We start from the raw sequence: 14,446 nt of genomic DNA, 5'->3' as shown, positions 1-14,446 counted from the left end.
TGCCTAATGAACTTTTCACAGCTTTCCACATTGTTAAATTAGTCTTTTACCCTTATAGGGCTGTTTAGGTATACTCACTGTAACAGCATCATTCAAAGTGTCAGAATAGCAGCAGAATTGATCATCATATGCATCCATTATCATTTCATGGCACCCACAGTTCATTTTTACATTTTTGTTTACATTTTACTCCCAATAATTCAGCAATGCCTCAAACGTATCCCCTCATAACCTCACTTAATTTTGTTATTGCAGTAGTTCACAACAACTTTTGGCTTGTGAGTTATGAGCAGTTTTACTTTTCTCGTCCTAATGTCTTTGTATGTATCATCAGGAATATGGGATATGGGCAGATCCTCCATTGGTGGGGGAATGGGGAGGACCAGGTTCCTTTTTCCTTTTCAGATGACTTAATTTGAAGAATTAATTTGAAGAAGGTCCAGAAGAGAAAGTATGCACTTTTGTTTTTTACAAAACACAAGAGCAAGAATTAGAGAAAAGTCAGACAAATAATAATAATTTTGAGTGATAGAACACAATTTCTTATCCCTTTATTCATCTGGTGACCCCTCAGAAATTTTAACAAATGTATGCAGATTTTCTTCCATGTAAAGATGCATGTCATCTGCAAAGCCATATACTGTATGGTATCAACTGTGCACTATTTACTGAAAATCAATACTTGTCTGCACCAACACTTTGTTTGTCTTTACAATAAAAGGCAGCTGACAAAAGCAAATAACAGAAAGTGTGGTTTAAGCAATATGCTAATTTGCCATGTGATGCACACCCGATACAGGAAACCCAGTAATCGAAACTAATTTATTACTATTGGCAAATAATCAGACAGTAATGAGCTTATCTGTTCAGGTTAGGCTGCAGTGGGTATTTACACAACCTGCCGTCCAATCAAAAATGTATGATTCATTTAACATTTTGGAGTGTTTAGCTCTGAGAGTAGATGCTTTAGGTTAACTTCGTCTGGTCAACACCTTTGAGACCTCTGGAGAGAAAAGATATTAGTAGGACAGCAGTTCATCCAAGCAGAGATTACAACAGGGGACAGGAAGCCAATACTTTCAGGAACGGAAAATAGTGAGTAGGTACAGAAAGTTTCCTCTACAGTTTCAGTGCATTTCAGCACTAAAGAAAATACATTGTTGATGATTTAGATTTAGATTTTAGTGTAATTTTAACCAGGAAGAGTTGCATTGCAGTATTTTGGACATATGGCGATAAATCTGCACTGGAAACCTTATCTGAATGATTGAGTAAGTACAACTTACTGTATGCCAAGTCACAAATGAGAGGCATATTTCTTCTGATTCACTGTTTTATTTCATGTCCACATGAGTTACCCACCCAGGAGTCACTCAGCATGCCAAAACAAATGTCCAAAACAAAAATGTAATAACAATAACCTTGTAATATCAGTGCTTTCCTCAGTGACCTCTCTTCAGCAGCATCAATAATATTGCATAATTCTACACAACAATTTATATTACTCTCTTTCAAAACGCATGTATTTTTGTTCATGCAGACTGTGTAACATCAGTCAACTTAGAAACGTATTATACCATTTTTAAACATCAAACAGTGTTGTTGTCACTCTAGACCTTTGCATCCGCCGAATTCTCTGTCTGAACCTTCAGCGAGCAGACGAATCAATACAGGGCATTACTTTGAAAAACATTAACATTATGGCCTCCTACATGCATCATTGCAGTTTTCTCAAGCAGAAAATGGGCTTTCAAACCTCTGAGCAAGGTTCAGTTAATTCCCCTTAGATTTCCTGGTTTTAGCGACGTTGTATATTTCACAAGCTATTCCCTTGTAGAAAAAAAAAGTTCACAATATTTCTCTGTCAAATTGCAGGAGGAAGACGGTGCAGGGAGGCAGGGTCAGTGCTCTGCCCTGAGAGGCACAGAGTGACTTGCAGTCATAAACAACACTGAAATGTCAGGAATCTCATTTTGCTGCCCCATTTTCACAAGTGTCATTATCATACACCTCTATGTCCTGGAGACTGGAGGCATCTGTATCGTCCCCTGCGCTGCTCTCACTGTTCCTGAAGGCGAAAGCTCCTATAAAGGGATACACACTGTTTGTGAACAGGTCTCTGATGTTATAATAAGGGAGTTCTGGGTCTTGTCTTTCAGGCTTAGTGATACATTGTCCCTCCATGGCTTTGTTTCTTTGATAGTACTTTGAAAACTTATTGAAGATGATGGTGATGGGCAGAGCCACCACTAACAGGCCACAGATGATGCACAAGGTGGCTACTATCTTCCCCGCCAGCGTCACTGGGCAGGTGTCCCCATAACCGACTGTGGTCATGGTGATTGTGGCCCACCACCAGCCTGAAGGGATGGTCCCCAAATCTGTGTCCTCCTCTTCCTTCTCTGCAAAGTAGATGAGGGCAGAAAAGATGGAGATCCCCACTGAGAGGAAGAGAAGGAGCAGACCCACCTCTTGGTAGCTGTGGCGGACGGTGGCACCCAGTGCTCGCAGCCCGATGGAGTGGCGAGCCAGTTTGAGGATTCGGAGAACCCTCATGAGGCGCAGCACCTGCACCACCTTCCCCATGTTTTCTAAGTCCTCATTGTCCTCTGCGCTCTCCTCATCGGCTGTTTCCAGAGCTAAAGTGGCGTAAAACGGCAAAATGGAGGCAACGTCAATGATGTTTAAGGGGTTTCCGAGGAACTTCCTCGGGGAGGGCGCAACAATCAGCCTGATGATGAACTCGGCAGAGAAGCAGGCAATGCAGATCTCCTCCAGGATGGCCAGGACAGGGTCCTCGATGGGTTTCTCATTGTCGTCCACATGCTGAAACTCAGGCATGCTGTGGACACACATGGCAACGATAGAGGTCAACACCAAGCTGAGGGAGGCCACGGCGATGATCTTTGAAGCTCTTGAGTGACCCGGATCCTCCAGCCTGAGCCAAACGTAGCTCCTCACTTCTGCACACCAGGCACCTTTGAACTTGGCCAGGTCTTTATCAAGAGCTGACAGTTCCTCAAAGGAAGAGTCCAAGCTTGGCTGCTGCTGGTCGTCGCTCCTGATGTCCCAGTCCCTGTCCTCGATGTACTCCTTCCTCTCGTGGTACCAATAGCTACAGCAGGGGCTCAGGTGGAGCTCTTGGATGCCCCAGTACTCGATCTCCTGGCTGAAGGAGTAGACGCACAGCTCCTCCATCATGTGGATACGTCCCGTGTGGTAGAAATTGAGCACCGAGAGGAAAACCCGGGGGTTCCTGTCAAAGTAGTACTCCTTCTCGGCCGGGCTGTAGTCATCACACAGCTCCAGGATCGCCGCCTCGCTTTGGCAGCGCAGCAGACGAGCCAGGCGTGTGTGAGGGAACCGGAGCAACATGTCCGGATCCACTTCGTGTCGTACCCCTCCCACGTTAAGGTGGACCTGGTCCTCCTCATTCCCCCACTGGTGGAGGATTTGCCCATACCCCATGGTCCTGATAATACACACAGAGACATTATGACGAGAAATGAGGTCTATCAGTTTTATAGATTTCTTTATGGCAAGAAAATGCCCCACAAGCATATACAGTCAGGACTGTAAATGGTACACTTATGTGGAGAGATGTCCATCAAGACATATTTGACTGCACTGTTCACAGAACACATTAGTCCTCTGAAGGAAAAAAAATCAATACAGCACACATAGGAAATGGCTCGTGCTGGGGTGAGTAAAGAGGCTTGAGGTGCTGTCACTAGTTCTTTGAAGGCTCAAGTACAGAATTATCACCAGAAGAATCAAATTACAGAGCAGACTAGACTGACTCAGAGGAAATGAGAGGCAACAAGTTGAAACAGAAACCACACATCATTTCAAGCAATTATTAAAGCCAGAGACTGTTCCCCAGCATGTGTAGACTTCTGTAGTGATCTGTGGGCATGTCTCAATATTACTCTTCTAGAAATTCAGAGCAACGTACTGGTTTGCATGCTGACTTTTGCATGAAATCAAGATCTAACAATTTTTTTCACCAAAACCCTATTGGCAAATAAGTCTAATTACTTTTAATTTCACTAAAACGTAAAGCCTACACGTAGCCTACCTGTATTTGGAGCCTTTCTTTCCATGAAAATAACTTTTGTCCGGGTAGTTTAGTTTTCACATTCTGGTCAAACGCTGCACACAGCTGGTCGGTGGAGGGAGTGCGGTGCTGCAGCTTCACTGACGGGACAAGAGGAGCTGGAGGCGGGACAGCGGCACGGCGGCAGTTTGTTCCCTTTTACAGGGAACAAGGAGGGGCGAGAGAGGAGGAGAGGGGAGGGAGGGGTAGCGACCGCACGGATGTAGGAACACCCTGCGAGAAATTACTATAATATTACATAGTCGTTTTTTATGACATTTTATTAAGGTATGCCTAAAATATCCCTGAGATGTAGTTCTGTTGTGACATTTAATCACTGCGATTTATTATAAGATCATAAGACTTTCTTTTAGTAAGGATCTGCAATAATTTTATGCTTTAATTTTCTTTTAATAATTTAATAAAATTGCACTTGTATTTGTGTGAAACTACTGCAACTAAAGGCAGCTGACCACAGCTTGTTTGCACACTGGAACAAGTTAAGTCAAATCACACTCTGACATTTCAGTCCTCTGTGAAAAAGCACTGCTGGCAGGCTAAGTGCCAAACCAGGCAGTAACACTGTATTTGGCAGCAAAGGGGAAACACAACATACCTTTATAGTGGGAGCAGATTTAAAAACAACTGCAAGTGCTATTGGTTGTGGTTGCACTCACAACAGTTTGACAATCTGTAGCAAATTTATGAAATTATTTGGCAAGTTTTTCCATCCCTTATTTTATTACCTCAATAAAAACATCCTCAGTATCTCCCAGATGGCATGCTTATAGCATAAAACTAGTTTGTCTTCCTAAAAACACCAAACTCTTGCAGGGTGTTATGAACTTTCTCTAAAAATGATCTTTTTCTGTTTCTTGTTTTAGTTTTACACCTCATTATTTGATCAATTTTGTACTATGACTTACTTTTAAAACCTGAACATCTGGTGAGATTTTGTCCTTTTTTTATGTGAACCTGGATCAGTGGGTGCCGCCATGGATTATGGATTAAGAGGCTGACCATGAACCACAACGCCCCTAATTTAAGTCTAGCTGGGGACTTCCTGTCATCTCCCTACTGGTGCTATCTAATAAAGGCATGAAAATGCTAAAAACACTATTTTAAAATTAAGGATACATATTTAAAACATATTTTATTCCACATTTCATTTTCATTCTTTGTACCAATAATTTATAATGTATATAAACATTTCCTAAAGATTTTAACTTCTTCTGATTTATTTTTGCTCATATGCATATAGAGGAGCTGTAGATGATCATGATAAAGTTAACTTCTTTAAATTTAAGTCAACTAGGACAACTGACTGCTTTGCAGTGATTATAAGACACTGGTCCACACAATTATCCCCATCAGGCTATAATAGGATCCACCTGTGTGTGGTTGTATTTGTTGAGCAGGAACCTCCCTTGACCTGCCCAAAGGGTTGGCCTATAGAGTTTATATTAAAAACTGCAAAAACAAGGATTATATGGTTACCTGTTTTCTACCTCTTGTGCCATGGGTTGTTTAGTTGAATTGAGGTTTGTAGTTTTGTTTTAAGCCATTACTTTTTCTCAAAGTTTCAGATTTTTCTTGGTAATTTGAAAATGATTCAATCTCTTTCAGGTGGTTTATTCTCCTGATAGCAGCTGTAAACCTAGAGGCTCAAAAGAAGCCCTCTATAAGTAAGTTTTAGTCCATTTTCTCTAAACAGTCATGTGATTACAATAACTTTAATTCTACTGTATACTGCTTACTAATATAAATGTTTAATCCCAGATATCAGCCCAAAATGCCTAGGGAACGTCATGCGTGTAGATGTCGGTCCACTTGCAGGAAATCTTCTTGAAGTTGGTGTTGTCGTTAGTAAGCTGACATTTCTCAATTCACTGTTTTTCTTTAACTTTTGTGTGTCCCTCCCCCCTTCTAACTGTGCTCTCTTCCTCCTCAGATAACTCTGCCATCCTTCTTACACCAAGTTTAGCTTCTCAGTGTGGCTTCAGTATGAAGATATACCAGCTGGAGAACACCATGATTTATGCCTCCCTTCAAAACTGTTTTGCTCAAAATATGGTAACAAGACTGGCTATCATTTTGTGGAGCAGTGCCAAATGTGCTTTTTTTCTTTTTTTTTTAAAATGTAATCATTTTGAGTCGTGTGTGTGTGTGTGTTTGTGTTTTTTTTTTTTTTTTTTTTTTGGTAGGAAGATAAAGCCTTCACAACAACATTAAATCTTCGACTGCACGGGAACCAGATGGTTAAAGAAGAGCTGTACCAGGTGGCTGAAACCTGCCACTACAGTGCCTGGGCCTCCAGGGAAATTGTCTGTAGCAGCAACTATATGGAGGCAAGTGACTGCAGCAGGACTCAGCAGGCTCACGTCCCAGTCTATATGATAAGTGGCTTTATGTCCTGTGTCAGCATCAAGGCTGGTACATTTAATGTCACTGCAGAAGGGAGAGATTGATTATCACTTATGGAGTGGCCTCATTTCTAGGTGTCTGTGAAAAGGGCAGCTCCAGGTGATTATGTCCTGCCTGAACATCCCGTCCCAAGAGCTAATTCAAAGCTTGGTGATCCTCGACGAGCTGCTGAGGTTTGAACTCATTTGTCCTTTTTTTTTTTTTTTTTTTTTTTAATATAAATACTCTAGAAAGATCTTTCTGTATATAATGGTACTTGATGTTTGCCTCGCAGAAACAGCCCATAGAAGCAGGATTCAAAATCACGACAGTCATGTTCTTTACTCCTGAGGAGAAGATTATGACGGTGGCTGAGGCCCAGAGAAGTGGTTATGGGATAGCAAACACTGCTACAAGGCTGCTCCTGAGAAGTCCAAAGACTTCACCTGAAACATATACCCAGAATGTAAGTGGACTGCAGTTCACTAAATTTCAAACAAGCCTGACTTGATATCTTTCCCTTCAGGCATGCTCAAGTTAAATTTCTTGCAACCCATTAGATAACTCACTACTTGCTTACACTTGCAGCCAGTAAACTGTTGGATTTAGATCAAATAATGTAATCAGCCTGCCGTTAAATAGATTACTTTGTCTGAAATCCAGTTGGCACAGTTAAAGCCATTTGTAGGCTACTCTTATTTTATTTACATCCCCCATTATGTTGAATTACCCACATCCTTAGGAATAAAATGATCTCTTGTTCCAACAGTATGCATACTCAGCCATTTAGGCATTAAATGGACTAAACAAAAGCATTTATACATAATGTTCTGTAACTTCACCCCACAGGTGGCAGGGGTGCCTATGACTGTGCTCAAAACTTCAACAATATTTGAAAAGAAGTGGCTGGCAACTCAAATCGATGCAGCAGCTGCTTGTCCGACACTGGAGGGTAATGAGCATGTTTGGAGAACAGTAGGCAGGGCTGTAGCTACCGCTGAGAACACCAAGGTCGTGTCTTTTGTATTTTCTCTGGGAATTTGAAGCTCTAAAACTTGGGGGTTTTAGAGAGTTAACAATTAAACTTGTACATAGGGGGTATTTTACAGGCAGATTCCAGTATTTTTAGACTTAATATCTTCAAATGTGACTATGAAACCAACAAATGTCTCCACTAGACTTTGTATCCTGGCTGTGTGGAGAAAGCCTTTTTTAAAACAGACCTTATGTTGGGGAAATATTTATTTACAGAAAATTGAACAGTAAAAGATAGTGTGACATTCTGGGAATTATGCTTACTCTTTCCTGCTGTGTTATGTGATGAGAATATCACATCACTCATACCTATACAGTAAATAGGAAGGTGAAGCCAGCAGCCTGTTAGCTTGGCATTTTCCTTAAGGGTGGTGGTAGCTCAGTCCATAAGGACTGGCTTGGGGACTGGAGGGTGGTTGGTTCTAATCAAGCATGGAGCAGTCGATACAGAGATGGACTGGTAGCTGGAGAAGTGCCAATTCACCTCCAGGGCACTGCTGGATGCCCTTGAGCAAGTCAATTTTTCTAAAAGGGGAAAATGGCTAGCCTGGCTGTCACTCAAGAGAATATGGTTCATAAAACCACAAATTCTAGTTTTTACACTAGAATGTATAGTTTTTTTTTTTTTTAAACAAATGAGATCTAACACTCAGCAAGAAAAAGCAAGCGCACATCCCAAAATCGACTATTCCTTAGTCGAATAAAAATATGAAAAATGATTTAAACTTTTCTGTTTGACTGGTCAAAGTTTTCTGAGGAGGCGAGGGACTTGGACTCGGTATATCTAAAATTTTGGCTATGGCCCCCTTGATGAATGTATCTATGTTGGGTTGTTCCGTTTTTGTTTGTGTACAGGTAGTGTTTTCTTCAGTCCAAACTCAATCAGCTGGTTCCTGCCCAGGCACATTGACCCTCTGATTTCATCTGGCCAGTTTCAACTGTTGGAGGTGCACATGGGCGTTGATGGCCAGAGGCTCGACGCTGCTGAGATGGCTGCCAGACAATACACTCTGTCTGTCGGCGACATACACATAGTCATTGAAATTCCTATTGGGGCTGTCGGTGGCTACTTTAAGGTTGGTGGCTCGGATTTACTTTTAGAACATGTTTCTATATGAAATGAGGTTTTGATTGTGTATTGCATACCATTATGCCAAGCCTGCTTATAGGACATCATACATTCATATAAGCCAGATCCAGAATTCTGTTCATACACTTTGAAACAAATTCTTCCAAAAATACAGGACAGTTTTAAAAAATGGATTTTCAGACCTTTTTTATTTTGTACAACAAAATTCATAAATCACTAACAAACCAGTCACTAGGCAAATTAAAGTAAATACATTCATCTTGTGTTTTTTTTTTTTTTGTTTTTTTCCCCAGGCTTTTGAGAAAAGCAAACACACCAAATCTAAACTGCTCCAAATTTTCACTTGTACACCAGAATGTTTTAGGGTTTTGTCAAGCAAACATTCTTAAATTATAGTATGTACAAAAGTAAATGGGACTTACTCTCAAGTCACACAGCTTGTGAATATATTATTTTAAATCAACATCAGTATCAAGAGGAAGATTAACAGTTCTGTGCAAAGGGAGAGATTTGGGCCCAAACTTGTTAATGTGTATGCAGTATGTCTTTAACTTTGCGTTTTGACAACATCTCAGGAAAGGCCTTACTGAGGATATTTGGTTTGGTTTTTTGCAGAGTCATATTCAGGATGATCAGTACCTCACTTCTTATACGATAGAGCCGATGCTTGAGTTGCTCTGGACTGAAGACTCCACTCAGGAGGACACACGATACAAAGTCCTCTTCCCCATCACAACACCATTAATGTCTCGACCTCCGCAAGTTAGAGACAGTGAGTCTTACCTTGGTACTATGATTTGTTTTTTTTTTTGTTTTTTTTAAATGTATTGCAAGCTGCCTTCATTCCTTTTTTTTGCCCCACAGACACTGTTCCCGAGGAAGGAGTATTTAAAGTGCTGCTTGGGCCTTTTGGCTCTGATGTGGCACTAATGAACATTACCTTCTCCTCTGAGGTTTTGTCCGTGGCGGACTGCAATGTCAGAGGCTTTAACGTCCTGGAGCACATGTTCCCTAACAGCAGCTCGAAGGCCTTCACAGTTGAAGTGCCTTTCACGGACCGTGCCGTACTGCAAACGGTAAACTGTACTCTCTACTTGGGGAAATAAAATATTGTAATTCTTTTTCTCTAATTTTGGCTGCTAATCTCTCCATTTCCCAACAGAGAGAAATGGGAATAACTGTCTACTCTCTTCACATGACCTTTGGCTTGGTGGTCCTGCCAGAGTTTGCTCTGTTTTCTCACACTGCTTATTTGGAAGCTAAATTAGTAGACATAGGTATGTACTATATTATGATTTATTCATATCAAAATGGGCACAAGAGGAATCATCAGTCTTAGTCTAAAATGCAAATGTAACTGGCACATAAAAGGCAAAGCGTTTACTGCAACAAAGTGGCCTTAATTGTCACCCCCTCTGTGCAGTTCCTCCCTTTGTCTCTGGTGGCTGCGATTATCAAAACTTCTACGTCCTCGTGAAATACGGGACCCACGGCTTCAACTTTCAGACCATGGTGGGAAAACAAATGCTGACCCCAGGCCTGGCCCAGCAGTACGGCCTCACAGAGAACGGAACACACTTCAGTTTTGCCGTGCCGTTTTCAGCCCACGATGTTGTGTTTGAGGTACAATTTTCTTAACCAAAGTGATAAACGTGCAGGGATTTGTCTTGCTGAAATTGCTCTAGAGGTCATCCATATAATGTGTAACTTTATTTAATTTTTTTTGTAATTCTGTGCTTCTGTTTCTGACAACATCTCAGGCTGTTGAGTCGTCGTCAATCAGGAGCAGACTCGATGTGGTTTTGAAGAATCCGGAAACTAACGAGAATATCAAAGAATTCTCTGTGGCTTGCAATTTCCTCTCAACACTGACTGGTTTGTTACAGAAAGTAAGAGTTTTGTCTGACAAACCACCCGCTGCATACTAATGTCTGATCCTCCTCTTCCAGAGTGTTTCTCTAATGGCACCATGACGGCTCTGGCTGTGAAACTAGAGTCGGTTCCTGGTCTGAACACCAGTCAGCTCACCCTCAAAGACCCCACCTGTGGTCCCTCCTACAGTGACGACCGCTATGCTTATTTTGTTTTCACTGGGAGCTCCTGTGGGACAACCAGAAAGGTAGCGTGTTGCTGAACATGTTCCTGATGCAGACTGTTGATTTTTTCCTGATCAATCTGAGTGGGTTTTTTTCTTTTTTGTAACACTTTATTTGAAGGTGGCTTCATAAGACTGACATGACACCTGTCATAACATGACACCTGTCATAAACATGGAGTCTCTATGAAGGTTTGTCATTCGATCAGTATGTCACTTTTAATGCAAAGCTGACATTGTTTAAGATGTCTGTCATGAAAACTAAACCTAATAGGCCTAATAATCTAATGTAATGTGTTTAATATTACATTATACTGTCATGTGCTTGGTTTTGACGACGGTCATGAGACCATGAATAATTCCCTTGGCAGTTAGCTGGAGGTACAGTAGCAAGGTGATTTATGGAGTTTCCTGATGGACAGATGGCTTTACTTGTTGCTAGAGTAACATTAACTAACCTAACAACATTAGTGGTGGTTGAGGTGAGTTGACACCCTTCACTGTGAAAGCACTATGGGCATCAAGATAAAATGTTATATAAATGTCATACATTATTGATGTGACAGCTAACTGCTGCTAATTGTAACTGTTAGCTAATAAGCACAAACGTGCTATTAACTAGCTGACTCAGCTCCGGGATCCCCAGGAGGCAAACCTGGCTAGGAATTTCGGTACTGTATTCCCTGTCAAACTGTCCAGTCGGTCATGGCGATTGTGTTCGCCCCGGTCATAGACTGGTCTCGATGACAACAGTCAAACCTTCATAAAGACTCAATGTTCTTGACAGACGTCATGTCAGTCTTATGAAGCCACCACCTTTTTTCCCCCCTCCCCTTAGTTTTTGTCCAATGTGATGCTGTATGAAAATGAAATCTCTCTGCCCGACGAAATGGAAATTAAAAGGGAATTGACGTCAGACGAGCCGGTGTATGAGTGAGTGTCTTAAAACTTAAAAACGAACTGAAACAATTGGTCAACTGTCAAATGATTGTTTATTTATTTTTTACCTCAAGCAAAAAAGCCAAACATTTCCTCGTCCCAGCTACTTTTAGTTGCATTTCTTTGTGTTGCTGTGATAAACTTTTGGGTTTTGGCCTTTTGGTCGGACAAAACATGATTAAGCCCTTTTGTGACATTTTATAGACCAAAACAATCAAGAAACTAATTAGCAGACTGATACTGAAAATAGTTAATTGCAGGTGTTTTTTTAAAAAAAAATATTTTATATAAAAGCACATTAATTTCCACCTCGAAGATCTGTGAACAGATGCTAAATTTCAAACTAATTGCAGTTACTTTAGTGCAGGTTACACACTTAACACTTAAAATTGGACATTTTAAAAAGTGTATTTTTCTTACTGTACTGATATGTTGAGTAAACCAGGTACAACATATCATTCTCTGGTAGTATGACGGTTGTAAGCAGCGGCCAATGAATTCCAAAACCCAAATGGTTTTTTTTGATAATTCTGCCACTACACTGACAAATCTTCAGTCTAATCTCATGGATTGTCTTTTTTCTTCTTCAGGTTAAAGGTTTCTTGTTATTATGACATCAACAAAACCCAGGCTGTGGCTTTCCACACCAGACCTCGCAGGAGTGAACCATATGCTGAAAATGCAAGAGGCGAACTGCAAGTTGTAATGAGACTTGCTCTGGGTAAGGGATGTTCTGAATGCACTGTATTCTCTCTCAATGACTTTAAACCTAAACATTTTAATGACCAAGTTGGCAAGTGGTAGGATTCCTGTTCCTCTTATCTGAATCCCTAAATAATTCAGGTTAATATGTACTTCTCTCGTCACTTAGACGACTCCTACAGCGTGTTTCACAGAGTTGAGGATTATCCCATAGCAAAGTACCTACAACAGCCGCTGTATTTTGAGGTGGAACTGCTGATGAAGTCTAAAAACCCTAAACTATCACTGGAGCTGGAGAACTGCTGGGCGACACTGGATGAGGACAGGATGTCACAACCCAGATGGAACCTCATCATTAATGGGTAACCTCTTAATCTTGGCCTGCAGAGACATTTGCCCCATATACAAAATGTAACTGCCAAACTTAAGCAATAGGAACTGAATCATGGGGATCAGTCTTTTCACTCACTTTTTTAAACTTTTTTTTTTTTTTTTTTTCCCCCCCTTCAGCTGTGTAAACCCAGTGGACCCGCACCAGGTGATTTTCCATCCTGTTTGGGCCGATGCCAGAGTTCAGAATCCTTCTCACTTAAAGCGCTTTGAGGTCCAGATGTTTGCCTTCGCCGAAGACAAAGATAACTTGAGTCGCCAGGTAGTTTCAGCTACAAGAATAGTTTTCCATATCTGAAATATTTATATTAAAAGTGTAAAGCTGTAAATATCCATACATCTGTTCATATCTTGTAGCTCTTTGTCCACTGTGATGTGGTGATCTGTGATGCCAGAAATAATCTGGGTGGAGTCTGTAGGGGGCAGTGTTCAAACCAGGAAAACAAGATAAAAAGTATGTTCTGGATTTTTTTTTTTTTGGGGGTGGCAAATGTCACTTTTTGAAAGTTACAAGATATTTCTTTCTTCTTCCACAGGTCAAAGACGTGCTGTTTCTGATGACCACAGTTTCAAACACATGTCATCAGGACCTATACTTATAAGTTAACAAATCCTAATAAATGTGTTTTTTAACAAGAATTCACTTGCATTGTTTTCTTCACAATATTACCCTGGGGATGTTTACAAGTTAGCGTGGTTTCCCCCTTATCCTATTTAAAAACTTGCAAAGTCTTAGTTGAAGAGCCTGCATGTGTCTGGCATTGTATCAGCTTAGAACAATGCTCAAAGGATGAGCAGGTACAAACATGACGGCAGATGTGAAGTGTGTCAGTAACTTCATTGTCAAATGTAGCCCAAGATGCATTTGAACTACAGCATTTAAAACAATTTCAACAATTTCTGAAACACTTAAAATGGCTGGCTCTTCAATGATTATAGAATGTTTTCTTTTTTTGTGTGGTTTGAGCACAAGAGTAGACTACTAGTCTACTACTACTATAGTAATTATATGATAATGTAGATTTTATTCCATTAGAATAAACCTTTGCATGTTCTAAAGTGCTCCTGCTTCCATTTTTCTGTTAATATACAGAGGGGGGGGGGCAACCACAAGTGTCTTTGTATGGAGTCAGGCCACCACAAAGGTTTCAGTGCTCCTTGCCAAGTCTATGGAACAAACACCATTTCTACACAAGATATTCCCTCTTTTATATAAAACCTTTTTAATCAGGTCATATCATTAAGCTAAAGATCTGTCTTGCAAGAGAGACTTGATTACAACAAAAGGAAAACATAGCATCAGAAACATCACTAGATTTAAAGTTTATTTGGTCTTGGTGGTGGAGAGCATTCTTACATGTTGGTCCAAAATCTTCCATAGATGTGAAATGGAGTTGAGACCTGGTGACTGTAAAGGCTGTAGCATTTTATTCTTTTCAAACTAACCAGTGAGCCCTGGTGCTTGGAAGCATCTGCATTTGGGATGTTTTTCAATTTTATCCTGACACTATTTTCATTAAGTTAGTAAACAATTGTGCCAACAGTCTGACCTTAAGTCACTAAATTGGATCATTAACATCCCTAATACTAGAAATAATTGTGCAATATTTTCATCTTAAATTTATTCATACTTCTATTACTGTGCAATATCCACTGTCTCAATCATCTTAAGCTACATTTAACAGTATTCATTATT

General features: G+C 40.6%; 2 protein-coding genes across 2 annotated transcripts; one reads left to right on the top strand and one right to left on the bottom strand.

Annotated features, from left to right (window-relative positions):
* Positions 1-516: 516 nt before the first annotated feature.
* On the bottom strand, positions 517-4,284 carry LOC122863456 (potassium voltage-gated channel subfamily S member 3-like). Its single transcript, XM_044169980.1, has 2 exons — positions 4,079-4,284; positions 517-3,472 (listed from the first exon to the last, which is right to left on the bottom strand). Exon 2 carries the CDS (start codon positions 3,466-3,468, stop codon positions 1,969-1,971), a length of 1,500 nt encoding a protein of 499 aa, XP_044025915.1. The 5' UTR covers positions 3,469-3,472; positions 4,079-4,284; the 3' UTR covers positions 517-1,968.
* A 1,204-nt stretch (positions 4,285-5,488) lies between these two features.
* Positions 5,489-13,389, top strand: LOC122863455. The gene is made up of 21 exons (XM_044169979.1): positions 5,489-5,637; positions 5,723-5,781; positions 5,876-5,962; positions 6,048-6,169; positions 6,301-6,444; positions 6,595-6,693; positions 6,795-6,965; positions 7,349-7,451; positions 8,390-8,610; positions 9,240-9,396; positions 9,489-9,700; positions 9,787-9,901; positions 10,048-10,247; positions 10,385-10,499; positions 10,574-10,743; positions 11,558-11,652; positions 12,249-12,379; positions 12,530-12,722; positions 12,871-13,012; positions 13,108-13,204; positions 13,287-13,389. Exons 1-21 carry the CDS (start codon positions 5,615-5,617, stop codon positions 13,355-13,357), a joined length of 2,727 nt encoding a protein of 908 aa, XP_044025914.1. The 5' UTR covers positions 5,489-5,614; the 3' UTR covers positions 13,358-13,389.
* Positions 13,390-14,446: the final 1,057 nt, after the last annotated feature.

The sequence above is a fragment of the Siniperca chuatsi genome, linkage group LG16 (genome assembly GCF_020085105.1).
Source record: "Siniperca chuatsi isolate FFG_IHB_CAS linkage group LG16, ASM2008510v1, whole genome shotgun sequence".
NCBI classification, from domain to species: Eukaryota; Metazoa; Chordata; class Actinopteri; order Centrarchiformes; family Sinipercidae; genus Siniperca; species Siniperca chuatsi.
This window is presented reverse-complemented; position numbering and strand designations above follow the sequence as displayed.